The sequence below is a fragment of the Miniopterus natalensis genome, chromosome X, assembly GCF_054644295.1.
Source record: "Miniopterus natalensis isolate mMinNat1 chromosome X, mMinNat1.hap1, whole genome shotgun sequence".
Lineage (NCBI taxonomy): Eukaryota > Metazoa > Chordata > Mammalia > Chiroptera > Miniopteridae > Miniopterus > Miniopterus natalensis.
In genome coordinates, this window is record NC_142103.1 from 7,413,396 (window position 1) to 7,441,295 (window position 27,900).

The 27,900-nt window shown below is 40.4% G+C and overlaps 1 protein-coding gene across 2 annotated transcripts; it reads left to right on the top strand.

The window, feature by feature from the left end:
* Positions 1 to 1,777: 1,777 nt before the first annotated feature.
* On the top strand, positions 1,778 to 26,994 carry PABIR2 (PABIR family member 2). Of its 2 annotated transcripts, XM_087813333.1 has the most exons (11): positions 1,778 to 2,808; positions 5,143 to 5,224; positions 9,932 to 9,988; positions 10,290 to 10,333; positions 10,418 to 10,472; positions 10,756 to 10,857; positions 12,093 to 12,178; positions 13,179 to 13,243; positions 16,664 to 16,760; positions 24,085 to 24,234; positions 24,778 to 25,099. In XM_087813333.1, the coding sequence occupies exons 1-11, from the start codon at positions 2,711 to 2,713 to the stop codon at positions 24,923 to 24,925; spliced, it is 984 nt and encodes a 327-aa protein (XP_087669459.1). In that variant the 5' UTR covers positions 1,778 to 2,710; the 3' UTR covers positions 24,926 to 25,099. The 2 variants fall into 2 exon arrangements, with proteins under 2 accessions (XP_087669459.1, XP_016053497.1); XM_016198011.2 differs by lacking the exon at positions 24,085 to 24,234 and having other exon boundaries at positions 1,780 to 2,808; positions 25,023 to 26,994.
* The last annotated feature ends 906 nt before the right edge of the window (positions 26,995 to 27,900 follow it).

The following is a 27,900-nucleotide window of genomic DNA, read 5'->3' on the forward strand; positions in this document are numbered from 1 at the left end:
TATTGCACTTCCACAGTAATATGCCATGATCTCCGATTGCTGGCTTGCTTAGACATACCTTGACACTTATGCTGCTCTTTTTATGCCCTAGTCTGCTGCCACCTGCTCCAGGTCTCTTACTTATAAAATGTGTCCCAAAAACATGTCATAATTAGCTCTTTATTTTACCAGTTGTCACGGCAACTTTTAAGCAACATGTTAACTGACAAGAGCAAGTTGACCACAAGCCCACAAATCACAGACACGGCAAAGCTCTCAGAAGTTTACATGAAGAGTAAAAGAAACTAGGTAAGCAAGAGTGGAAATGAGGGGTAAGGTAGCATCCATCTTACATATCCTTGAGTTTCTCCTAATTGTGAAGCTCCTGAAAATTAGGGTTTCTACTAAATTGTTTGACTCCTCAGAGTTAGGGAGTGCACATGTGGTCAACAAGATTGTATAGTTGCTATTGTGAACAATAGAATGTAGTATAATTTTTTTAGTGGAATGGGTGGGGGGTTTGCTAAGACCATGAGATAAAGAGATACATACATTGGTCAAAATTAGAGTTTGCATTTCTAATCCAGCTGGCAAGAATATATAGGCAATTTAAAGTAAAGTTTCCAAAAGTGCTTCTAAAAACTCTCATATTACAAGTAGAAAACGTAGACATTGAGGAATAAAATGAAGACTGGGCTTGGCAAGTTTAATATGAAACAACTGAATTAAGAGCCAGGTAAAACTAGTTTTGCTAAATTTTGAAACCAACTTCATAACTATTAAATTTCTTGTACTTTCTAGGTATGTATGATTAACACAATACAATGATCATCTTTCAGGGTCTTTCAAGTGGTGAGGATTAAATGATTTAATATTTCTAAAGTTGTTAGAATAGTGCCTAGCATACAGTAACTGCTATGTAGATGTTTGTGTGTTTTTTGTTTGTTTTTAGCTCAATTATTTCATTTTATTTTTTAATTTATCTTTATTGTTGAAAGTATTAGAGATGTCCCCCTTCCCCCCACCATTAATCCCCTCCACCGTGCACCCCCCATGCCCAGGCCTTCACCACACTATTGTCTGTGTCCCTGCGTTATGCTTTTATGCGCACAAGTTCTTTGATTAATCTCTCCCCACCCGCTCCCCTACTCCGCGCCTTCCCTCTGAGATTCCTCAGCCTGCTCCATGCTTCTGTGTCTCTAGATGTAGAAGTTTGTTAAATAAAATAAATTCCAGGTCTCACACATGCCGAATCATAATTGTTAGGGTCTCCATAAACGCAGAAAGAAAAACACTTGCTACTTGTTCTTCAGGACTTTTCCTAATAATCTTTGAAGCTAACAGTGCTTGTAAAATGGAGCTGAGTGCTTCTCATTGTGAACGCTCATTAGATTCTTTCTTTCTACACCATTGTTTTTGTTTGTAAACTTCCCTTTGGTCTAGTGCATCCAAATAGGTCATCTGAAAAAGAAATCCGCCGCTCCTGACAAAGAACCATAAAATCCAGGGGTTTAAAAAATGAGCGGGGATCACAGAAAACACAGCACACAAATTGGGAATGAGATGCGCCGAAGCCGCTCCTTTCGGTTTCCAACTCGTGAAAGATGATGCCCCAGCGTCTCTAGGCTATTGGTTCTATTCAAAATCCGGCGCCAGGTTCTCCCGGCCAATGCCTTGTAGGAAAGCGCCGGGCCCCCAGGAAGTGCTCCTCCCCTTTGGAGGAGGTGTGAGGGGCGGGGCTCCCACGCATGCTCCGTGGCCGCGGGACCATTGGCGCGGTCGCTGGGCGCGTGCGCAGGACCCGCTGGGTGCCCGAACGCGGAAGACCCGGCGCCGCTGCGGTTCCCGCTTCCGAAGCGTGGGAGGAACAAGAGGCGGCAGGTTGTAGATTTCGGTCTCGGCCCCAAGGGATTCCCCCGGGCCTTTAGAAACCAAGAGAGGAAGATAACGCCGAACCCCCCTCCCCCCGACCTGCGCCCCGGGTGGGAGGGGGACAGGGAGGGCAGAAGTACTGCTAACGGGGCTGCGGAGCCTCTGGGGTCGGGTCCCGGATCATGGGGGGCTGGACCCCGTCTCTAAGCATGGGGAGCTGGAGCCGCCGAGGCAGCCTGGCTGGGTCTTGCCCAACTGTCGGCTCCTCGGTGATAGCACTGCCCGGGCAGCTGCGGGGTCTGTAGCCCGGCTCCGCTCCAGGTCGTTGGGCAAAAGATAGCATGAGTTTCGCCGCTGCCTAGTTTTCTCCCCCTCCTCTTCTCTCCAGGTCCTCTTTCCTCTCCTCTCCCCCACACATCGTCCTTCTTTTCCTCCCCATTGCTCATCTTTCCCCCCAACCCTGCCCTCCTCCTTCCCTCCATCTTTCGATTCTCTCCTCTGTCCTCTGCTTTTCTGTGTTTTCCTGCTTTTCCATCTATCCTTTCCCCTCCCTCTAGCTCTTTTCCGCCCTCCTTCCATCCCTGTCTTTCTTCCATCCTCTTTATTCTGTCAGCCTCCTTTACAACTGCTCCACTCGCCTCCCCCCATATCACCCCTCTTCATCCTCGGCCCCCTTGGCTCCCGCACCCCTTCGGCTTTTCTCCGCCCCTCAGCCCCCGCCCCCAAGCCTCCGCCCCTCAGCCCCCGCCCCCAGCCGCCAGTCCCCAGCAGCTCAGTCCTGCGGTGAGTGTGTTGGGAGTCCATAGCTAAGCACCAGGAGCTGAGCTCTGTTCGCTGTGCCTGGCTGCAAGTCTCCGACATGGCTCAGGAGAAAATGGAGCTGGACTTTGAGCCTGACACATCTAATGGGGGCACCCTGAGGAGATCGAGCAGCGCTCCCCTGATCCATGGGCTCAGGTGAGCAGGGTTGGGGAGGATGGACTACAGGGTTCAGGGGCTCCTGGAGCCCCTGCAAGCAGTCTTCCTTCCCTAAAGTGAGTGTTGGATCTCCTTTGGGCTCTCCAAACTGAGGGGGTGATGACTTGTTTGCTTGACAGTGACTGGGGTCCCATGGTAGAGTGAAAGTTTGACCCCAAACTCTGGGCAGTGTGGGGACAGCGGGGCCCTCTCTACCTGAGGCTCTGTTAGCTCACTCTAAAAGTAAGGACAAGAAGCTTCTGCTTCTCTAACAAGTTGCCTGCCGAATTTACACCACTGAATGTCAGACTGAAGCCCCTGGAACTAGACTTGCAATTTGACACCTATCTCTAAGAGCTGCTATTTCTAAGCCTAGTTTAGGAACCCTGGTATTAACAGTGGTTTACTTTAATAAATCACAGTTTATCTAATTACTTGAAATTAAATGGCACGTTCATGTCATATTAAGTGATTTAGAATTGTAATGTTTTCAGATCCTAAAACTGCCTAAAATGCATTCCAGTGAATAAAAAGGAAGAGTATCATGTAGTTCAGGTCAGAAAAAACAGGTTTAGAAAACAATGGAGAGAGTCCACCCATGAGTTTTAGTAGTAGGGTCTTGTGTTTTCACGTGAATAAGTCATTAGAGGGTCTATTTTAAGGCAGAATATTGTGATAGTGAAGGTTAAGCTGGCAGACCCCCTGAGCCTATTACATTTCACTTTTATAAGTATACAATTCATCTTACGTAGAGAGCCAATTTGCGAGACCTTGTAAAAGTGGAATTAGTCCAAAAAAGGGGGATAGGAGTAGAGTTAGTCAAAAACATTAATCAAGTGCAGGGAAGGCAAAGATTAATTTTTATCAAACAGATTATAAGGTCCTCATTTGGGGGGATAACAGGTTTACTTTTTTTCTTTTCTTAAATTTTGAAACTGCAGATGATGGAATGACCCTTTTCTAATGCTGTCCTCAGTTCTACATTTACTTTTGATACTATAGGAATAAAGTGGTCTATTTTGGTTTTCTTTTAAAATCTGGTAGGCAGCCTGGCTGGTGTGGTTCAGCGGTTGAGTGTCGATCCATGAACCAGGAGGGCATAGGTTCGATTGCGGGTCAGGGTACATGCCCAGGTTTTGGGCTTGATCCCCAGTAGGGTGCTTGCAGGAGGCAGCCGATCAATGACTCTCTTATCATTGATGTTTCTACCTCTCCCTCTCCCTTCCTCTCTCTGAAATCAATAAACACACACACACAAATCTGGTAGGCAAGCAATTGCTAGGGACTAGGGTAATCCTAGTTGACCAGAATTTAAACTACAATAGAAATAACATACTGTTTTTTGAATCACGATTTAAGTAATTACTTGAAAGGTAGCATGATTATAGAAGAAGGGTGAAGAGATCAGGCCTGGTCCCAATTTTCTCCCTGACTGGCTATGATTATGAATAAGTCTCTTAGCCCTTTTGAATCTCTGTTTTCTCACTTAAAATGTAGGAGAGTTGGATTAGGTGATTTCCATATCCCCAATCCTGAAAATCCTTGACCCCTTAACATGGGCATGGCACTCTTCTGGGCAGTGTGGGTTAGTGTACAGAGATGAACAAAACACCCCCACCAAGGGGTTTAAAACACATGCATAGTTTTCATTTATAAAAGGTAAAGTTGGTGTCTCAGGAAGAATCTAATTTCCCATTGTGCTCTTTGGGTTCAAAGGAGAGAAAGATTACATTAGGTTTGTGGATAGAAGGGGCTCCATGGAGGGCATGGCATTTGAGATGAGTGTTGAAGGAGAGGAAGGGTTTTGACAGATGGTGGTGGGAAGGAGGGCATTTGACTCAGAAAGGGCAACATGAGCAAAACTCCAGGTACGATTATTTAGTTGGACAGTGGGGTTCAAAAGTAGAACACGTGTTTAGGGCAACAGTGGGAGATGCTGATTGAACTCACATTGTAGAACAGGGCTCCCCCACAGAAAGCAGTAGTGATTGTACATCCTCTGGGATAAACAGATGAAGCTGCTAGTTTGAATCTGGTGGGAGCCGGTTTTTGGGGGGGGGGGTGAGTTCTGAGCAGAAGCAGTTGGAGGCAACCAGTCTGGAGCTCCGCCCCATACCTCTCATAGCTGCCCCCCAACCACTGGGGAGATTAGTATCTCTGCCAACCTGTAATCCACAGCACACCACTCAGGAGGCTCTGAAGAGGAAGGTAAGTTATGCACTGTGCGATATGAGGAGCCATAGAGGATTTCATTGTTAACTAGATAATTGACGTTGATATAGTTGAAGGATATCTTAAATGAGAAGACATTAATCATTTTTTAAAAATTTTTAGTGACCTTTCACAGGTTTTTCAGCCTTACGCATTTAGAACTCGGAGGAATAGTACGACGATTATGAGCCGTCACAACCTGGACGTAAGTATCCTTAGTGGTTTCCATTGCGGGGAACACCTTCGAATGTAGTTCTTTCTTAAAATCATGTGCTATGCACAATCGTTTACAGAAGAAAAATTATTTTACCTATCTTGTGTGCACTGTGGCCAATTTTGGCTTTCAGTGCCAAAGAAAAGACCTGGTTCAAAATATTTCTTGGCCGTGGAACTTTGTATTTTTAAACATTGTTCTTTGTTTTGTGTCACTACTTGCATCATGATTGTGAGGTAAGTCAGGATTAACTTCTAATTATAACAGAGCAGTGGCCTTGATTTGTCGCATAAATGGTGGGCAGAGTGTTTATTTCTGTTGGTCAATGCTGTTTATCCAAAGAAAGGCTCCTTTAAAATGCTTGTATTTGTATTCTCAGTAGAGTTGCTGATCGTGACTGTTCTATATTGCCAGAGCTGTTGGGGATCACCTTATTAGTTGGTTGCGTTGGGAGAAATTATGATGAGGTTTTATATAGCAGCACTTCACATGTGGAGCCCACTTATGCTGTAGCTGCAGTGCTCTGGAAGACATCTGAGATGTAAGCAAACAGACCTCTAAATGGCTGAACTAGATTTCCATAGTCTGTGCACAAATGTTCATCAGTTTATTTATAGGAGAGCCTCTCTGACCTCTGAATCATCTAAAATTTATGCACAATTATAATAAGCTTCCAACTCAGTAGTGTGTGAGAAGCAGCAAATCAGAAGAGGTACATTTGTGTTAAAGGTATACTGACAGCTGCTAGCAAAGGGAGAGAGGGGAAAACTGAAAAGCAGACAGAGATTTTCTAAAAAGAAAAAAATGTCTGTGGCTGAGTATAAGGGCTGAACCTGCTAATGGACCCTGAAGTGTCAATGGCATAGAAGCGTAAAATAATATCTTCTTAAAGATACCTGGATCTTCCACCTTTTCTTAAGTTATAGTAATACCTACTCTTGTATGGTGTTTTACATCTTACAAAGTACTTTCACACGTTTAATCTCGCAGCAACCCCAGTGAAGTAGGCAGGGCAGAAGACGTTTTTCCCAATTAAAAGAGGCAGCAGCTAAGACTCAGCCGATATAAGTAACTTGCTCAGGATCACACAATTAGTAAGTGGCAGAGCTGGGATTAGAACAGAGATCTTCCTGTGCCATTCGGTTTCATATAATCTGTTCAACAAGGGGGAAAATATCACACTTTTAAGAAAGATTTCCAGCTGAAGTGGGTAAAAATACATGAAGGGGGGAAATGTTAGCTATCTAGAGGTTAGCTTCACCTCCTTCCCTCGGGAGACTGGAAAGTGTAAATACTGATTTTTGCTGTATATCTGAGAAATGTTTCTGCATCAATAGCATGGCAAAGAAGGGAAAATGAATTTGCCTGTGTACGTTTCACTTTTCTCTTTTCTGAGATATGAAGATTCTTATCAACTCTGTCTAGGCTCAGTTCTCACTGCTCCCTGACAAATACCCACCCTAGGCTCTGGCTGCACTAAAATACCTAGTTTGCTGAAGGGGTTTTGTTGATTCACGGCTCTGTTTTGATCCTTACACTACCCTTCACCCCATCCCCTTCTTCCTGGCTGTCTGGTGTGGGAAGCATTCCACAGCACCCTTTGGGTACTTCTATCATAATATTAATCGTACCTTATACAGTATATCACAATCTACTCTATAAATCTTAATACACTTACCTATGTGCCCTGCAAAAAGTAAGGTGTTGATGAGTGAAATGGAAAGAAGGGGACTGATGAAAGAGACCTGCAGAAGTAGGATCTTCACGATTTGACAACTGATTAGATATAAAGGCAGGGAGAAGGAGGACTCCAAGGGACTGCAATTTTATTGCTTGGTGACCAAGGGAAAAGCATTGCCTTTATTACAAGTAGGGAACATGAGAGGAATTGGTCGTTTGAAGGGACAAAAGATAAATTCTTTCTGGGTGTGTTGGGTTCAAGGTGCCACTAGCCCCATGCTCTTTTCCAAAGCAATATTCTAAATCTTTTTTAAGAACTTTGTAAGCTTCCTATCTCACCACCTTTCACTTAGCAGATGATCCTTCTCACTTCACAGAGAAGGCAGACACTGGTCTTGTATTCATGTCAGCTTTCTTCCCCTTAAAACATATTTATCTTCACATGTGGTGTTTTCTACTAATTGTTCAGATATTTTATGACTCTCCTGTCACTTTGTTTGGTCTGTCATCCTCTCTTTATCTTGTGTCTTCAGTTTCTTCCTCACTGGCTCTTTTCTTCCATCTTTTTCTCCCAACTCACACCTCTAATATCTGGAAAACTGTTTTCTATTTTCTTGCGTCTCTCCTTCCCTTTTTCCCCTTCCCCTCCGAGGTTTTTCAAAGCTTAGTCTACACTCCACTGCCTCTGGTTCATTTCTTGTTAACTATTCTTCCAGTTTGTAATCTCATCATTCCGACCACATCTCCGTTAAATACCTGTTCTTGCAAAAGTCAGCAACTCCCACTTGATTGCCAAAGTCAGGGCCTGTTTTCTTATCCCACTTGAGCTACTTGCTTGACTTAACATCATTAATCAGCACCTCCTGGAAGTTCTTGGCTTTTTTTTTAATCCTCACCGGAGGATATTTTTTCCATTGCTTTTCAGAGAGAGTGGAAGGGGGAGGAGGGAGGGGAGGGGAGAGAGAGAGAGAGAGAGGGAAAGGAAAGAAAGGAAAGAAAGAAAGAAGAAAGAGGAGAGAGAGAGAGAGAGAGAGAGAGAGAGAGAGAGAGAGAGAGAGAGAGAGAGGGAGAGAGAGAGAGAAGAGAAAGAAAGAAGGAAGGAAGGAAGGAAGGAAGGAAGGGAGGGAGGGAGGGAGGGAGGGAGGGAGGGAGGGAGGGAGGGAGGGAGAAGGGAAAAAAGCAAAGCAAAGCAAAAAGAAAAGAAAAGAAACATTGCCTCCAGCAGGAGCACTGACCCGGGCCAGGGATGGGAGCCTACAACCAAGGTACTTTGCCCTTGGCCGGAATCAAACCCAGGACCCTTCTGTCTGAGGGCCGATGCTCTAACCACCAAGCCAAACTGGCCAGGGCAGTTTTTGGCTTTTTTCTCAGCCTATACCTTACTCTTGTTTCTGGGACTAGACACGGCTTTGCTCCTCTGTCCCTCTTTTGGGTCTGTTTTCCAGTTCTGTCTAAAATTGACAAGTTGTACATCGTGCAAGTGCAGCATGTACATTTCTGACTTTCTCCGCAGTCAGGTTTGGCGGTGCTCTTTCTGGCTGTCCTGATTATTTCCCTGCCTTTGGAGTTTCTTTTCTCTGATGGACACGTCCATGCCTTCCTTTATATTATCCTGCTAAGAGTCTTTCTTGCCTTATTTACTTGCTTAGTAGCTTAGTGTTTTTCAAATGGCCTTATTAGGGGCTCACCGGTAAACATATATTGCTTTCATAATGGAAAAAGTACCTTTAAAAAGGATTTTACTGGTAAAGCTTTTTTCTTTACAAAGCGTAGGAGAGGAAAAAGTTAAAGAAAGGGGTGGGTAATGAAGAGCTATCTTTTGAGATAAAATCATATTTCAGTGGATAATTTGAAAAATTTTTATCCAAATTAGCTTTTTAAAAAATATATCTTTATTGATTTCAGAGAGAGGAAAGGAGAGGGGGAGAGAGAGAGAGAGAGAAACATCAATGATGAGAGAGTCATTGATCGGCTCCCTGCTGCACGCCCCCGACTGGGGATCGAGCCCGCAACCCGGGCCTGTGCCCTGACCAGGAATTGAACCCCGATCGCCTGGATCCTAGGTCGATGCTCAACCGCTGAGCCACGTCCGGCCGGGCCAAATTAGCTTTTGCTTAAACAACTTAGAGCAGTTCATCACCATTTTATACTACTCACTACATTAATATTCCAAAAAGTTTTAATAGGATAGGGCCTCTTGTAACAGGATAATTGTCTTATTTGGTTTTATAGTATTACAATTTCATTTGCATTTCATTAGGGGATAAATAGTAGTTATTTATATTATGGCTATTAAAACCCTATAAGATTCGTTGGTATGAATTTTATCTTACATTTTGTAATCAGATTGTGATTATTTTGAAGGAAGATAATTTGGCCCCCAAATCATTTCAGTTTGTGTTATTAAAAAACGGTGACCTAAGGAAAGCAACAGTTATTTTAAAAATACACCTTGCCTTCCACATTGATTTTTCTTAACTACTAAGGTTTGTGGTGATAGCATTAGTGATCAAATTTTAGAATTGATTTAGGTCATGAAAACAAAATCTTATTGCGGTTTTAAAGTATTTTTGATAAACATAAATCGTAGACACAGTATTATACTGGGCTTCTTGGTCTGTCTTCATCCATTGGTGAATTGGTAATAAAAATGAATAAAATCAGTTTTTTCTTTTCCTTCTTATATAGTTCTTTATTTTAGATTAGTGGGGTAATGGATATTTCCAAGGCCTGGAGACTTTTGTTTTTACATAAATGTACACAGCTCTGCATTCATTTGGGGAAAGCGTTAAAGTCAGTGCCTGTCTAGCGACAGATGGTGCCTTGAGGTTGGACACCTGGTGTACTTTCTAGAGACTGAATGTACTGCCTCTAGTGCATTAATGTTCAGTAATTTAAAGAGCTAGTTTTCTAAGAAGAATATGAAAAATTATCTAGTAAGAGGTCGTATACTGGTACTGACAGCAGATTGCTGCTTTGCGATTCAGAAAATAGTAAATGTTTACTGTTTCTTTCCAGTTGCTGTCATCCTCACCTAATCGGATTTCTAACAGCAGACTGCATCAAATCAAAATGGTAAAATTTACTTTCTAGTGCAGATCTGTAATTTTCTGAATATTACAGTTTGATTTTATTTTCATTTTGAAGACTTAGATATAAAAAATGCAGTAGGCTGCAGCCATTTAGTTGTAGACAGATTAAAATTCTTCTGCGTGTTCAGATAAAATATAGATGTGGCATGGGTGACAGTCTTAGAATGTTATTTTTGCTGTACTGTGATTATGTCCAGTAAGGTAGAAAAGTCTTTTTTCCTTTCTTGGAAATGTAGAGCTGTGTGGATAAATATTATGTTTTCAGCACATGTTTGTGTTTGCAGGAGGAAGGTATGAATATGATGAAGAGAGAAACTGCCCATGAAAGGTTAGCGCTTCACAAGAATAGGGCACAGCCTTGTGGATGTCTTGTTTCTGAGCACTGATGGTCTTTCACTTTTGTTTGTTTTAGGGAAGTGCAAACAGCAATGCAGATAAGCCAATCTTGGGATGAGAGCTTAAGCCTGGTAAAGTTTTCTCATTTGCTTGGTTTTTTGTTTGTTTGTGTTTTAATTTATAGAAACCTTCGTATTGTTCATTGGCTTTACTAATTTTTTCATACATTTCTGTCCCTTCTTTTTCTAAATTTGTGTTCATTTTTTATCTCTGCTTTTCTACCAGAATATTCTATTGCAACTTTTTAGAGTCTATACATTTGTACTCTGAAAATATAGGAATGTTTGAGTAGTAAAGAAGAGCTGTGATGTGCTGAATTGTGAATTATGAGGAAATAACACTTTATATTTACAGAGTGACAATGATTTTGACAAGCCAGAGAAATTATATTCTCCTAAAAGGATTGACTTCATTCCGGTTTCTCCAGCACCATCACCCACCAGAGGACTTGGAAAGGTAGGCTCATTGACAAGATATTAACTCTCTTTCACACGCTGAACTGTTTACTCTACAACACACACACACACACACACACACACACACATCGCTTCACTCTTTTTTTCCTTTCTGTTGCGTGGACCCAGGTGGTGGCAGCCCCTAACCTCCCTTTTCCCCCGGCTCCCCAAGCCTGAACCTCAACCTTCTCTCCCTCACCCCAGATATGACTGTGGTCAGTGCCCATCCCCCTATGGGTCACCTCCTCAGTGCCTTCCCTGGGGGGGCAGTGTGCCCAGCAACCTCTGTCCAACTGAATGCTGCTGGTGGAGGCTTTGCTCTAGGAAGAAGTTGAGTCACAGAGACCAAGGGCAGATGAAGCCAGAGCAAGAGGGCTTTCAGTTAGATGTCAAGAAGGACACCCCCTTGGGAAGAAAGTAGAATTGATCAGACAGGTGCCTCAGCATCTCTGTGCCCAACTTCCCTAGGAAAGCAGGGAGTGGCCTCACCAAGCCCTTGGTGGCAGGGAGTCCTTATTCAGGTGGTACAGTGTCTGCTCCAGGGAGGAGTTTGTTCCAATACCTGGTTGCTAAAGCCCCATGGGGGTGAGTGGGAGTCCCCAGCAGGCTGGATAGATGACTGACTGCTGCTGGGCAGGCCCAGGGGCCTGGGGTGGTGAGAAGTTCCAGAAGCAGCCACTGAAGTGTGAACATCTGCAATTGAGGCCCCCAGAGCCTGAGCAGACTGGTGGGGGGAAGGGGGGCAGGGAGAGGAGGGAGGAGACAGGGGGGCGAGAGATAGAGACAGAGGGAGAGATGGGGACACAGAGAGAGACAAAGATATAGATGGAAACACAGCAGAAGAGACAATGAGAGAGAAGGGGGAAACAGATGGGGACATGGCGGGGGGAGGCAGATATAAAGATAGGAAGACAAAGACAAGAGAGACAGATACAAGGGGGTGATAGAGACTCATGGAGGAGGCAGAAACATGGAGGAACAGAGATGTGACAGAGACAGCAAATCGCCTCACTTTTAGAGAATCCAATGACTGGAAGAAAAGTCAATGAAAGTATGATAGTAATTTGGAAAAAAACTACATATATATATATGTATATATATATGGTCTCATTCATATATATACGTATGACATATATAGATAACTAAACAATTATAGGAGTGTTTTCATCATTTTGAGAAGAATCTTTTGAAAACTGGAGCATTAGAACTATTTTAATATTAAATATGTTTTTCTAGCAATGCTTTTCACCATCCTTACAAATGTCTGTGAGCAGCAGTGGGCTACCACCAAGTCCCATTCCTAGTCCGAGACACTTTTCCAGGTAGGTGAACCTGCTTTTTAAATGCAGGTGGAATGGTATGTATTAAAATTGTTTCTCTGATGAACTTTTCCCCCCAACATTTTATTATGGAAATTTTCAAACAGAAAGCAAAATTGAAAGAATTGCACAGTGAACATCCATCTACCTATCACCTATATTCTACCATTAACATTTTACTACATTCATTTTTTTGAGACTTAGTGCCAGTTTTTAAAAAATATGTTTTTATTTATTTCAGAGAGAGGAAGGAGGGGATAGAGAGATAGAAACAGTGATGAGAGAGAATCATCGGTTGGCTGCTTCCTGCACGCTGCCCACTGGGCATGTGCCCTGACTGGGAATCAAAGTGTGACCTCCTGGTTCATGGGTTGATGCTCAACCACTGGGCCACACCAGCCAGGCTTTAATGCCAGTTTATATTCAGAGGACACACGTGCGCACGCAATAATATGCCTTTTATAAGGAAAAAGTTTTAAGATTGTAGACTAGTCAAATCCAAATAACTTTAAAAAAAATCCTCACCTGAGGATATGTTTTTTTATTACTGATTTTTAGAGAGAGAAAGAGACATCAATGTGAAAGAGAAAAATCGATTAATTGCCTCCCGTACGTGCCCCAACGGGATCGAACCCGCAACCTAGCCATGTGCCCTGACCGGAAATCAAACCCACAGCCTTTTGGTGTATGGATGATGCTCTAACCAACTGAGCCACCCAGCCAGGGCCCAAATAACTTTTTAATAAGGTTTATATTTTTTAAAGAAACTGTTGTGGATATTTTGTGTTACAGGATGATTAAAACATAGCTTGAAACACCATGTTATTCCAGATTGCCATATTCCAGGTCAGATCATGTATTGGAATTTCATTTTCTCAACCTACAACACAGGCATTTTCTCTTTCTTCCTTTGTGAATGTTAATTTTATTGATTTATTTGGTGGCTGTAGTGTTGATCTTGCCTCTTAGAAGTACTTCGAGTCATTGTGTTTGTTCTTTGAAGCAGGAGGAGTCAGAGTCCAGTCAAGTGCATTAAGCCCAGTGCTCTTGGTCCGATTAAAAGAAAAGGTAAGCATCGCGTTTCTGATATTAAACCTAGTCGAACATGAATTACAAATTAGAATTTCTCTTTGAAATTAGTTTCAAGGCAGGACTTCTTTTTCCTAAAGAAATATGTAGTACTGTTCCATATGTATGCTGTACTAATTCTAAATTTTGTAAGTTAGTTATTTGATCCTGCCCATCTTTTTTAATACTTCATAACTGAATCTTATTCATATATTCATATTATCAATATATATTCCAAAATTTTGCCTCTCGGTGATCTGAATATAAAAGAGATGCAAATTGATATGTTGCAGAAATATATGCTTATGTCATAGCAAATAGGTCTATAAAGAAGCTGTTTCTCAAATACAAGCCTCCACCAAATTACACCTTGGCAAAGAGAGAATTGCCTCATATTGAAGTCTGTGGGGTTTTTGCTATAATTGGGGTGCTCTCTTAATTACCTTAGTTTGTACCACAGAGCACTAAACTAAAATGTTCTGACTCAGTGCTAGCTTTAGATGCTTCTGGGCACCTGATGGAATCTATTAAGAAAAGGCAAAGAAATTTAACATAGTTTAGTCATTATTCCTGGGGATATGACCACATGACTGCAAGTATTGGATGTCATTTTAAACAAGAGTTTTAGCAATAATTTTAAAAGGCAACTCAGTAAGTGGTTTCTTTGTGCAGATCACCTTCGGGGCCAGTAAACAAACCAGCCCTCCTCATGCTACATAAACGGATACTTTCTGGCTTTGGTGAAAATTTTCCACAGATTAAAAAAGTACTGTATTTCAGACAACTTAAAATTAAAGATGGGGTGTTCTGGAAAGTAGATCCTGATACAGTGACAATATTTGTATTAGTGAATAAATTTTATTTTATAAACCAATAGTTTTCCCCCTTAATTAGTGAATAAATTTTATTTTATAAACCAATAGTTTTTCCCCTTAATTCTTTAAGGAATTCTTTACAGTCCTAAGGACCTTCTCAGGAGCTGTTCTGTGAAAATACTACGTGGAAAGTAAAGCTATTGTTGTTGTTATTAATTTAAATTTGTTGCAGGAAATCGGTGGAATTAGTTGTTTAATTTCAAAGCTATTCCAAAACATACCAGCAGATGGAGGAATTCTTTGCTAAAAAGGGCTCAAGTGTTTTGCTAATGAGGTGTTTAGATACAGGCTGCAGCTTTTAAAAACTGCATATTAAAGTATGGAAAAAGCAAATAAAAATACAACTTCTCTTCAATTTTAGTAATATTCAGAGTAGCTCCAGAGGAAAGATGATATGAATTAATTGATAAATGGAAAAAATTGATTGTTGTATTTGTTTTCACTTGATTTTTTTTCCATCATAAGAATCTTGTACAGGTTTAAGTTCACAGTTATTAATTTCCTACTAGAGTATAGATAGGCCTATGACTTAGTTTCTTTAATATTCCATTTTCAAGCTCAGGTAAAGAGCTTCAAAACCAAGATATGTGCATGTTTTAAGTCATAGCTTAGTTGGAAAAGGAATTTTTCTGTCTAACTTAGGATGTTAGTGTTTGCACTCCTGGTGGCAAAATGTTAAGCACTGTTCCTTTGATGCAGAGTTTTTCTGTTACCAGTTCTGAGAAAATCCGTAGGACTGAGGCAGTCAGTCTAATACCAATTTTGTGAATTGGTTAATAATTGCTTTCATTTACAGATGTGCTTTCAAACTTATACAGCCATGTGTCCCTTAACAATAGAGGTATGTTCTGAGGATTTGTCATCGGGCGATTTCATCATTGTGCAAGCATCGTAGAGTGCACTCGCACAGACCTAGGTGGTATAGCCTGCTACACATCTAGGCCGTATGGCATAGCCCATGGCATTGCTCCTCACTGGACAAGTCTATACTGTGTCTGAGTGTACAAAACAGCGTGAGATCAAATCAAGCACAAGAGAAAATGATGCAATCAAGGCACTTGGTAGACAAGATGTATGAGGCTGCTATTGGCGTAACACGACATACTGTTTTACAGCAAAACTTTTTTTTTTTAAATTTTGAGAGTATGTTTATTAAAGCTGGAACACTGACACAAGGAAGAGCTTAGGATAGAAGAAGCAATAAGAGTGCCTAGGTGGGGCTGATTTGGCTTTCTAGAAAGTCAGAGAAAAGGGGGCCTTGGAGACAGGTTCTGGGAATTAGCCCGGGGCAAGCTACCACGGCCCATTGCTCTCCTGGCTGCCAGTCTCATGGGGGTGGGGTTCCTTAGAGTTTAGGAGATGAATGCCCAAGAGGAAAAAGAAAGGACAGGGAAAGGCATGGGTGTGTTTCCAGGAGGGAGAATGCGCCACCAAACTTTTTTTTTTTTAAATAAATACAAAGAATTCATTCGAAAACTGATAAAAATTATCATATAGTAAATACATAAACCAGTAACATAGTCATTTATTATAATTATCAAGTTTTATGTACTGTACATAATTGTAAGTGCCATACTTTTTTTTTAGTGATTTCAGAGAGAGAGAGAAACATGAATGATGAGAATCATCAATTGGCTGCCTCCTGCACCCCTCCCCCCCACTGGGGATCAAGCCCGAAACCCAATCATATGCCCTGACAGGTAATTGAACCATGACCTCCTGGTTCATGGGTTGACGCTCTAACCACTGAGCCACACAGGGCAGTGCTATACTTTTATATGACTGGCAGTGCAGTAGGTTTGTGTACACCAGCATCACCACAGACACTTGAGGGATGTGTTGTGCTATGACCTCATGATGGCTATGACCTCATTAGGTGAAAGACATTTTTAACCTCCGTTATAATCTTATGGGACTACCATCTTATATGCAGTCTGTCATTGGTCAAAACGTCGTTATATAGCCCATGACTGTGTTTTTAACCTTAATTTTTACTAAGTAGTCTAAAGCAACCTTTGATTTATACACTCTTTATCAGACTGAATACTTTTTTTTTTTTTTAATTGATGTTTCAGAGAGGAAGGGGGAGAGAGAGAGAAACATCAATGTGACACAGAAACACTGATCGGCTGCCTCCCTCACGTGACCCGACCAGGGATCAAACCTGCAACCCAGGCGTGTGCCCTGACCAGGAATCAAACCCGCCACCTTTTCGTGTACGGGATGCTGCTCCAACCAACTGAGCCACACCGGCCAGGGCCAGACTGAGTACTTTTTAACCCATTTGACTTCAACTCAGGAAATGTTCTGATATAAAAACATTAAATCAGGTCTTGACTAATCATCTAGCATAAATTATTATTCGCTGTGAATTTCAGCTATTTGGAGATACTTTATTTCTACTGTGGTTAGCCTTGATGCATTTTGCCTGATGCAATCAGTGTTCTTAAAGAACCTGACTTTGTTCTATTAAAGAACAAAGATCGTGCCACTTTAGCACTAAGCCTGTAAAATTGTTTTACAGTAGTATCTCTTTTGGTTTTAGGTGAAATGGAGACCGAAAGCCAGCCCAAGAGGCTCTTCCAAGGCACTACCAATATGCTGTCTCCGGAGACTGCACAATTGTCTGATCTCAGTTCATGGTAAAAAATGAAATCAAATCAAAAGGATATTAGGGTATATGATCTATTCAAAAAGAGCCACATCAAAAGTATGGAGGGATCATTTAAAATATATTCAGCTTTATATCCATGCTTTGTAGAGGGGAAATCTTATAGAGGTATAGATAATGTGGAAAAGCAGATCATTTGAAAGTCATGAGTACTTTTTGGCACGTCTACCTTCATTACTCGCTCCTGTTAGGTCAGCCTGTCTCAGTAGGTGCTAATGGTGTGGGAGAGTGTCAAGAGCTGGATGGTGTGAGAGTTTTTTGGTTGCTCAGGGTAGTAGTGCACTGATTGTAGTTCTTTTGCCTGCATTTTGTATTCTATCCTTTTGACTTAGCAGAGAATACCACTATTCTCTTCAGCATGGCATTTTCTAAACAGCATTATCTGTTGTTATAAAATATTTTTTTTAAATTTTGGAGTATTGCCTGGCCAGGTGTGGCTCAGCGGTTGAGTGTCGACCTGGGATCCAGGCGATCAGGGTTCAATTCCCGGTCAGGGCACATGCCCGGGTTGTGGGCTGCAGCCGATCAATGACTCTCTCATCATTGATGTTTCTATCTCTCCCTCTCCTTTCCTCTCCCTGAAGTCAATAAAGATATATTTAAAAATAAAAATAATCTATTTATTAAAAAAAAAAATTTGGAGTATTTCATCACTGCTAGCTAAGGTTTCATTTTTTTTAATCCTTACCTGAGGATATGGGATCTTTTTATTGATTTTAGATAGAGAGGAAGGGAGAGAGAGAGAAACATCGATGTGAGAGAGACGTAGATCAGTTGCCTCCCATAAGCATCCCAACCAGGGATCAAACTCTCAGACTCGGTATGTGCCTTGACTGGGAATCAAACTGGCAACCTTTTGTTATTTGGGATGACTCTCCAACTAGCTGAGCCACCTGGCCAGGGCTAAGGTTTCATTTTTATAGTAACACTTCCTGATTCCTATGGTCTATTCACATATTTTTTTTAGTCTTACTCATCCTAGTTTGGGTGTCTAACTTCAGGCCCTTCAGTGTTTTTGTGCTAAAGTTAACCTATTTTCCTGTACCTGAAGTTGAGCACTTGGATACTGATAGACATATTGGAAGGAAGGGGAAGGAATAGTAATAATTTGAATTCTTTTTATTGATTTCAGAGGGAGAGAGAGATTGAAAAATCAATGATAAGATAGAAACATCGATCGGCTGCCTCCTGCATGCCCCCGACTGGGGATCGAGCCTGCAACCCAGGCATGTGCCCTGACCGGGAATCGAACCGAGATCTCCAGGTTCATGGGTTGATGCTCAACCACTGAGCCAAGCCAGCTGGGCATAATTTGAAATTTTAAAGTACATTCTAATCAACTCACTAAGCACCCATGTCCTAGACATGATTGTGTATTGCCTTTCAGAACTTTCTGTTCCCCAGGTTTTATGGGCCTTTTTTTAAGAGCACATGAGGACATTCACTTTAAAAGGCTGGTGTCCTCTAAATGGAAGAATTGTGTAAGCCACTTATAAGGTATAAGGATTAGTGATTCTTTCTTTCCAGATCACTTATTCCGTGTTTTGTGGAAGTTAACCTGTACTTCTAGTTGGCCAAAGAGTCAAATTTTTCTAGTTTATTAGACTCGTAGATCAGTACTGTTCTAACCTTGGGACAGATGCCTTTTAGATTGTTCTAACTATTTTCAGCCCCACCGTTTTTTTCTCTCTCCTGTCTGTCTGTCCTTGGTAGCTCAGTGTGCTAATTTTGGTACAGAGCACTGTTCCAGGTATGTAGACCATAGCAAAGAGAAAACCTCTAAAGCTTGTCAAGATGACTAGTGGATGAAACTCTATACTTAGTGGAAACTACATGTCACTTTTATGGTAAAGTATGTTTTAATATAGGCACATGACATTATAAATAGATTTCTTACCCAGTTACCAACCAAGTAACCAAGTTAGGTAAAAGATATGAAAAGTTTTGGCCAAGCTAAGGACATACAGACAGGGTGAGGTGATTTATAAAAAATATTGTCATAGACTGACTGTGCAGGATGCCATGAAACAGGTTCATGCAAATAAATAGGAAAGGAAAGGGAAGGCGCGGTATTTACCAAGAGCCCTCTTCCCTTGTTCAGCCATTTATTCCTCCAAGCAGCACAACCTAAGCTGTAGACCAGGGGTGAGGAACGTCTGGCCCACGGGCCGTATATGGCCCGTGAAATCATTTGGTCTGGCCCTGCCAAGGCAACCACAGGTGGGACGCAAAATTCAATAAATCTAGGAGCTTTTTTCATAGCTAATTTTTAAGTTGATAATTGTGTATGGCCCGTAAATGATGTTATAAATATCCAAATGGCCCTTGGGAGAAAAAAGGTTCCCCACTCCGGCTGTAGTTGATGGTGGCAGTCGTGAAGTTTCTGTTTCTGTTGCCCCTGCTTCCATTCTCTGAGGGCCTGTGACTGGCTATGAGAGCCCTGGGGACACTGACATTGATGAGGAAGGGCAGTTTTGATCCATAAACACAAACAGGGTCCTTCCCACCAGAGAGACGTGCTTTATTCACAGTCACTCAGAGCGTGATCGAGCCAACATGTGGCTCAAGTGATACGCTAAAAAGAAATTCATTACTCAAGATTCACAAAACTAAGTGTCAAATATATTTAAGCAATTAAAATTTTAAATGACATTTTTAGTAAGTTTGTAGCACCTGGACTTCCAAGGATATGAAAATTTAAGATTTCACTAAGATTTTGGGGACACCCTGTATAATAATAATGCTGATATTTGTGTACACGACTAAGAGATTTTAAAGATGAGTTATTCCTGATATGTAAAAATTGGATCCTGCCTTTGCAGAAACTTTTTTCTATCTCTTTAATGTGCTTTCATTGATCAGACATCCATATTCCTAGAAATGGGGAGAGAAAGACAGGAAGTAGCTGTGCTCTGCTTTTTATTGCCAAAGATAGCAATCTACTTGATAATGAAACTCAGGAAACAATTCTTATACCTTTTAGGAAGCAGAAAAAGTATCAGATCATTAGTAAATGATCATTTAAATTGTTATAGTTCATTCCCTCCCCTCCCCTGTAAAGAAAAGATGGGTTTTAACACTTTAAAGTTTATATACTAGATAATAACTTTTAGAATATGACATCTTTGACGTAGAAAAGTGAATTTTGAGTATGGTCCCATTTGGAATTGGTATTCACTGGGCCAATTGCCACCCAAAGAAATAGTAAGGCTGTTCTTTATATCATATTTTTTACTAACTGAAAATCCTGAAATCTCTGCTAATCAGATCTGGGGAGCATTGTCACACAAGGCAGGAATTGTGTCATTCTGTATTTAGTCCTCATGAGCATCAAGAGTTTGATCAAGCTCGGAAGTACACCTTTGCTTGGTGCTTTGATTTCTTTGAGTAAGGGGAACTCATGTTCTTCTCTTCCTTTTGCGGGGAATAAGTCTATCTGTGGCACGAAAATAAAGGACTTTTCTTGCCCCATGCACCAGTGTTAATGTGACTGCTAATTTAACCTTTATGATTTTATTTTAACATTTTTATTAGATAAATCTTAGTGATTTTAACATTATTTTTAATGCTGTATGTGTCATGGCAAGAAAATTTCATAGCGAATATGTGACATACCACAAATAAGGTTTAATCATGATTTATTTAATAATAGAAATGTCTACATATACTTGGAAGATGTTTCTGTGAACAACTTAGACATCTGTGCAGATACTTTTAAACTCCTGTTCCCAAGGTGACTGAAAATGATCGTATTTAGATGTGTGATCTTAAAAACTTAGAGGTTATGCAGAAAGATAATCTTGGGCCTTCCTAAGGTAAAATAGCAGGGAGCAGGGAAAATGCCCTGTAGACCAGCGTAACCCACATCAAGGGGTAGGGATGCCCCGCAGTCTTACTTTACACCAACATCTGCTGGGCTTGATAAGGCTGTGGCTAATTTTTAGTGCACTTACGTGTCTGCCATTAATCTGACAGAATCCAGTTGATTGACTGGACAAGGCAAAGTGTCTCAACCAGATGGGGTGAGAGTAAGAGTCACAGCAGACATTTTAGTTTTGTTGCTTGAATGTTTGAATGATTCTCTTAACATTTCACCCTTAGTTTTTTTAGACAGAAGGCACTACTCTAACAGTCATAAGTATTTTTGTGTGGTTCAGATATTGCCTCAACATGTATATTCAGTGGCTGGAATGAATTAGTTCACTTTCAAGTCATGTACTCCTGTGTTCAATTTGAATTGTGTGGGTTGTTTGCTTTCCTGCCCTTGTCTGGCTTTTGGCCATTAGTCTAAGGCTCATTAACGCCTCCATCAGAGCTTAAACTAGGAAATGAAGAAGAGAGAAACTCAAAATGGACCATATTCTGTTGCTTTTAGAAGCCCTGCTAGACGGCTTAATAGCAGACACAGTGAAAATCACTTTTGTTTACCGATCTATGGATTGAAATATCACATTAATCTTGCTTTATGCAGATATACTAACAGTGGGTAATTTGTGACTTGTAGTCTGAGCTTCCAGACCATGTGTTGTAGTGCTAGATTAATTAACAGGAAGTAGATTTTAGTTTAGTGAAAATATCTGGTTAATGGTTTACTAAGTTCTGAATCTGAATCGCACTGGTGGCTAAATTTAAGTATGCTGTTTTTCTGTTAAGGGACAAAATTTTACATATGTTTATATTTAATAATAGAGAAGAAATTCTTGAAAAGATATGAACTGAAGTGTTCAGATTTATTTTTTTTCTCGGTAACTTTCCCATTAGTTTATTTCTCTTAAGCTAACCAACAGTGCTAGATGACAGATTTCTCTGCATGGTCTGTGTTTTTTAAATTGAATTCACTGGGGTGACATTGGTTAATAAAATTATAGGTTTCAAGTGTACAATTCTATAATACATCATCTGTATATTGTATTGTGCCCCACCACCCACATGTTCTGTGTTTTTGAATGAATACAAGATTCACCTAAGCAAGCAAGTCTTGTTACAAATGGAATCTTTTAACTCAGGGCTCACCATAAGTCTGGTGGTTGGAATAAGAAAGTCTTTATTTATATTCAGATTATCTGCTTGGTGGCCAAATTTTAATCCAAGCCTGTTTCTTCCTGCCGAGTAGCACAGAGCATGTCCTTCGGCTGCCCAGCCAATATGTACTTTAGGAAAATGAATTCATTTTAATATTGGTCTAGGCCAAATGCTGCAGGAGGAAAAAAAATCACATATGTTCCAAAGCAAATATAAAGGTGTTTTGATTTTCCAATGTGTTAGATTATCTGTGCAACTTTCTTTCAGTAGTTTGAATAATTCATATTTTAGACCTATTTTGCCTTTTGGTTGAAAAAATATCAGAGCCAGCTAAATTATCCAAACTTCTTTCTTAAAAGTGGTATTATTAATGATTCATTTGACAGCATAGAGCATAGAGTAGGCGTACTGTGGAATATACTGTTTCCATTTTTATTTTTACTTTTCCGAAGCTTATTTGTACTCTGTCTCCACCTAAAAAAAAATCCAGTGGCAATAGAAATGACATTTTGAAGAAAAATAGAAGAGTAGAGAAACAGGGGGCGGTGGGAAGTTATATTTCATTGAGGGTGGTATAGGGCCCAGAAACTTACAGATGTACCACAGGTTGCTTAACACTGGAAATATATTAACTTAGAAATTTATAAAAATGATAATATTAAAGACTCATAATATTCAGCTTAGAGCACATTATATCTGGATGGGCCTTTGCGAAGGAGCTAGTTAGTGACCAGACTTAAACTAGAACCCATATTTTCAGATTCATATTTCTTTCTCCAATTCTGTGCCTTGTTTCTTTTTCAAAAATATGAAGTATGTCCGTGTAAATCCTAAAAGTGCCTGACTAGCTCTCCAGCTTTATCTCATCGTGTTCTTCTTACTGTCTTAGCTGCAGCCACACTAACCTGCTTTTGGCTTCTGGAACTACCCTTGCTTCCTCCCAAACCTTACCTAGTTCATGTCTACTCATCTTTCAGATGACAGCTCAAATACAACTTTTAGGGAGGCTTGTTCCTCCAAATTAGATTAGGTTACCCATGTTACATACTCTCAGAGCCCCTTGTATCTTTCCTTTATTGCTTTGATCACAGATTATAATTATATGTTTGTTAGCATAATTATTTCAGTGTCTGCATTCTGCACTGTCCTGTGAATTTGACGACGGTAGGGATCATATCTGTCTTATACACCATTGTTTTTCTAATATCTAGCATACCTCCTGCACTTGGCAGAAACTCAGCAGTATTAGAATAAATGAATGAGTGAATTTGGGCCAACCTTAGAGCATAGAGCTTATATGTTGGATTGATGGGAATCAAAGCCAGAAAGGCAGCCTGATGCCAAATAGTGAAGGCTCTTGATTGTGAATGCTGAGGTGTGAAGGCAGATTTATGAGGCAGGCCGGACTGATTGTTGGGAGCCATGAGGGCTTGGGCTGGATGGGTAAGGTATCCCTGCCCTGGGCTGTAGAGGGTCTCGATGCCCAGGTCAGGAGTTTTAGTGGAAGGGTAGGAGCAGAAGCCAGTCATCAGGATTCAAGAGGCGAATGGGCTGTGAGGGTACTGGGTCTGTGGGTGTAGGGCATTCCTTTTAGAAGCTTAACTGGATAGTAATAGACGGGATCAAAGAAAAAAATCTTTTAGAGATGGCAGGGAGACCTTTGGGTTTTGAAAGCAAGAGGAAAGGAAACAGTGTAAGAAATTCATAAAATGAGAAGAATATCAAAGGCAAATAGTGGAGGAAATTAGACAAAAATGTGTTCGAATGAAAGGCCTTTTGTGAGTGGCAAAATGTAGCACAGTTGAAAGACTTGGTTCTGGAGTCGAGGGACCATGCAGCACTGTGCTTGATCGGGAACTTCACACAGCTCGGGGCAGGTCCCTCACCGAGGGACCATTTCCTTCTACTGCGGGGCTGATGGGAAGGTAAGAAGGTAAATATAAGGATAGAAATATCTTTAGCTGAAGGTAACGGGACAACCCGACGAAAAGCATGACCTGTCGAGAGGAATGCTTATTGACATCCTGGTGCCTCCTGGAGAGCGCCCAAGTGACAGAGAACCTTGAGTGTCTTACTGTCGCTGGCTGTGACTGCGCTCTCGCGGGCGTCCGGATACGGACAGCGCTGTAGCTCACTGCTGTTGCTCTCATACGTCTTATTACTTACAAATGCTGTAGTGATTCATGAGTTCTGGAAACTGTGTTGTTGCGTGTTATGCTTACTTTTACCCTGAGAGATACATCTGCTTATAATTCTTTTTGCTTTGTCTTCAGTTCAGACATTTTGGATGGCAGTAGTAGCGGCAGTAGCAGCAGTGGCTTATCCTCAGACTCACTGGCTAAAGGCAGCACAACCGCAGAGTCTCCAGTAGCATGCTCCAATTCATGCCCTCCGTTCATCTTGGTGGATGATCTCTCACCCAAGTGATTTACCCATTTCTGATTCAGTGTTTTAACGGCTGTTACCTACATAAATCATTCAGTGAGAGGAACGCAGAGAACTTTGATCCGTAATGAGGATTAAAGTACTACGTATTTAAACCATTTCGACACCACTCTCTCGTGGCATCTCTCTTCTCTAAAGTTCAATTTACGAGCATGGTGACCTTACTTGTGTCTCTTGTTGCTGATCACATTTTGGATCTAGTGGCAAAATCTCAAATACTCACTTTTCATTGCTTAGAATATATACATATATATTCTCAGTGCCTCAAGGAGCACCCATTTTACAGTCTGCGTTTAAGAAAAGCACTGATGTGTATTTTTGATAATGGTTCCTTTTCCCGGCAGTGATATGACAGCTAGAGTTGATCAGAAATTCTCTTGCTTGAGAGATTGTGTTGTCCTTTGTTGACTACATAATTTCAAATCTATTTCACAGTAGATGAATTGCTCTTGATTATATTAATTTTTAATTTTTCTGCATCATCTTAACATACATTATTTTGTTTCCTTTTCCTGTTCGAGCTGCTTACTTGCCATATCTCACAGAGTGGAAAAATCACATAGTTGCTTTCATTACTACCCATATCGCTTCTTTGCTGCTGGAGTGTATGGCGTGAGGATTGATTTTAGTGCTGAGAATGTGAATGGACTTACAGGATGCCTGGAGTAGTCACCACAAGTTCATATAAGTTAGCTACCACAGTTGATATTTTTCTCTCCAAATCTGTTACCCTAAGGAATATATAAAATATTGTTAATGTTTCTAGGTGGTGTTATCAAGGAGAAGAAATTCCTGCCTTGACCAGATGTGTGGAGCATCTTCAGATGAATGAATAATGTTATTTACACACAAACCGCTGTCTAGAAAGGCATATGTGAAGCTTGACAGCTTGGGTGGTATTATGAGGCCTGAGGTGCCTTGGGGTACAGTGCTGTGCTGTAAAGATGTATATCATAAGGTAGGGTAGAAAAGGGGGCTTTATGTGATTGTCACATAGTGTCTCAATTGCTGCTTTGTTCTGATTACTTTTTTGACATTGGACTCTTGTTTCGTCGCGTGGTGAGTGGTAATGCCAATTGTTTTGGTCATTGTGTTGCCACCAGAATTAGAATCCAGGTCTTATTCATGCTGCCTTATAGCAAGGACAGTTTAATATCTGTGAGGAAGCTTTTAGGACCCCCCCCCCCCCCGCCAAAATCAATGTTATTGTGAATTCTGCTTTTAAGAAGCTGTTTGAACTGTGAACATTGTACACGATACTAAGTCTGAGGAACCAGAAGTTAATTTTTAAAAGGAAAATCCTGAATGGAGCTATTTTAAAAACCTGAGTGTAGTCTATTTTTGTGTTATTTATTATGTAAAACTGTGTAAAAATGTCTGTCATGATAGATTTCTTTTAATGTTCAGATATTGCGGGTGGATAGTCTGTATTTAATATGCAAATTTTCTTGCTAGTATCATAGTATTCCATTTTTGAATGTATGCAAGAAACGAAAACTACTGTACTTGTGTGTTTTGAAGGCAAAGCTCCTTGAATCATGAAGGAAGATGTTGCACTTTGCGGGTCCTCACAGACTAGTAATACTATATGGCTTTAAGGGAAACCTATTCTCTTTGAATTGTGAGAGCGCATCACTTAGCTGGCAGTAATTCTGTTACAGCATCAGGTGTGTTGCTTATTTTAAATTGTAATAACCACCATAATGGCCATTAATTGCGTTACTTCTCATATTGCTTTCACCTGTGCAAAGGCCCTAATCCTTCAAACCTAACATAAAGGTGTATATTATGAAGATTGTTCTCTAGTATGCCATTTTAATATGTTTTTGTTAATTTTTTAGAGAGAGGGAGAGAGAGATAGAAACGTCAATGAGAGAGAACATTGATTGACTGCCTCCTGCACGCCCCCTACTGGGGATCGAGCCTGCAACCCAGGCATGTGCCCTGACCAGGAATCGAACCAGCGACCTCTTGGTGCATGGGTCGACGCTCAACCACTGAGCTACACTGGCTGGACCCTAATATGCCATTTTAAAGAAACATTACTTCTGTGGTATTCAGTGTATTTATTCTGCTTCTGAAAGAACCATGTTAAGATGTTTCTGCCTATATCATACTGAGAGATGGTTTTATCTTACAGGAAGGATACTTACCCACATTCACTCTACTGTCTTTTTGCCTTAAAGGGACACTTTTAGGGCCATTTTTTGGCTCTAATTTAGAACTCTTAAGAAATAACCTTTGGAATGTGATGATATTTATTTTTCAAATTTAGTGGTGGGGTAGAATTAGGTCAGGAAAATAAAATTGTTCCAATGGTATGAGAACTAGGAAGCAAGATGGTTCACTTTATTGTTTAAATGGACTAGAAAGCTAAGTTTGTGCAGGGATTGTTTTGAGATAAATAAAAGATGGAGATGCTAATCTTCAGATTAGCTTGATTGACAGTACCCCTTTATTTTTATATAAAGTTTACTATTTGAAAAGTGATCATTGTTATAAATTAAAATTATCTCTTCCTATTCTATATTATATCATATTTCAGGCTTCTATTTGAAAATAAGTACAAGAGATGATATGGTAAGAAAATCCTATAGATGATGCTCTTTTTGCTTGACTGGCTTATATAATCACTGTATTTCATAACTGCTTTTGTAATAACAGGAAATTTTGTGAAATGCTGACCTTGTGTATATCTTAGAATGCAAATTTAATAAAGTGTGTACACATGCATAAAATTCTGTGAAATTTTTAAAGTGTATTTCTTTTATTCTTATTAATAATGATTTTCTGCCTCCATAGCCCAGTATTGCATTCTCTGTGTCTAATTGCAGTCCAGTTTTGAATAAAAAGGTAGCAGGAACACAAAGGAACTAATAGCTGTATTGAAGTTTGGGCTGTTTCCCAAAACAAAGAGAAACCTCTCCCCATAATCTGTCAAATTTTCAAGAGCATTTTGTAGAATTTGACAATTTAGAAGGTTCGTGCCAAGACTCCATGTTTTTCTTGTTTTCAATTTATTTTATCTTGTTTGTTTTTTACATATTTATAAGACTAAATTGTTTTTAGAACTAGATGGAGGTGTAGACAGGCAAAAAAGAAAAGCCTTTTTGTATGAGTATTTTAAAAATATGTGAACTATTTCACACTTACAGGAAAGTTGTATAAATAGCCTAAAGAACTCCCGTATATCCTTCATCCAGGTTTCCTAATTGCTGACATTTAACTACATTTGCTTTATCATTTCCTCTCACTCTCTTTCTCTCTCTCTTTCTCCCCATCTCTCTCATATGTATATATTTTTGTATGTGTATATATATATATATATGTGTGTGTGTGTGTGTGTGTGTGTATGTACACACATTTTTCTGACCATCTAAGTTACAGACATGATATACCCAGTTATTGTTAAATGTGTCAGTGACAATTTTCTAAAGATATTTACATAACCACATTACAACTATCAAAATTAGGACATCAACTTTGATACCATTTAATCTACAGACCCCTTTTAAATTTTGCCTATGGTCCCAATAATGCTCTTTTAATAAAAGGAAAAAAAGTATTTTATCTGACGCAGGATTCAAGCCAGTATTATGTGTTACATTTAATCATGTGTCTGTGGTTTCCCTCAATTTGGAAGT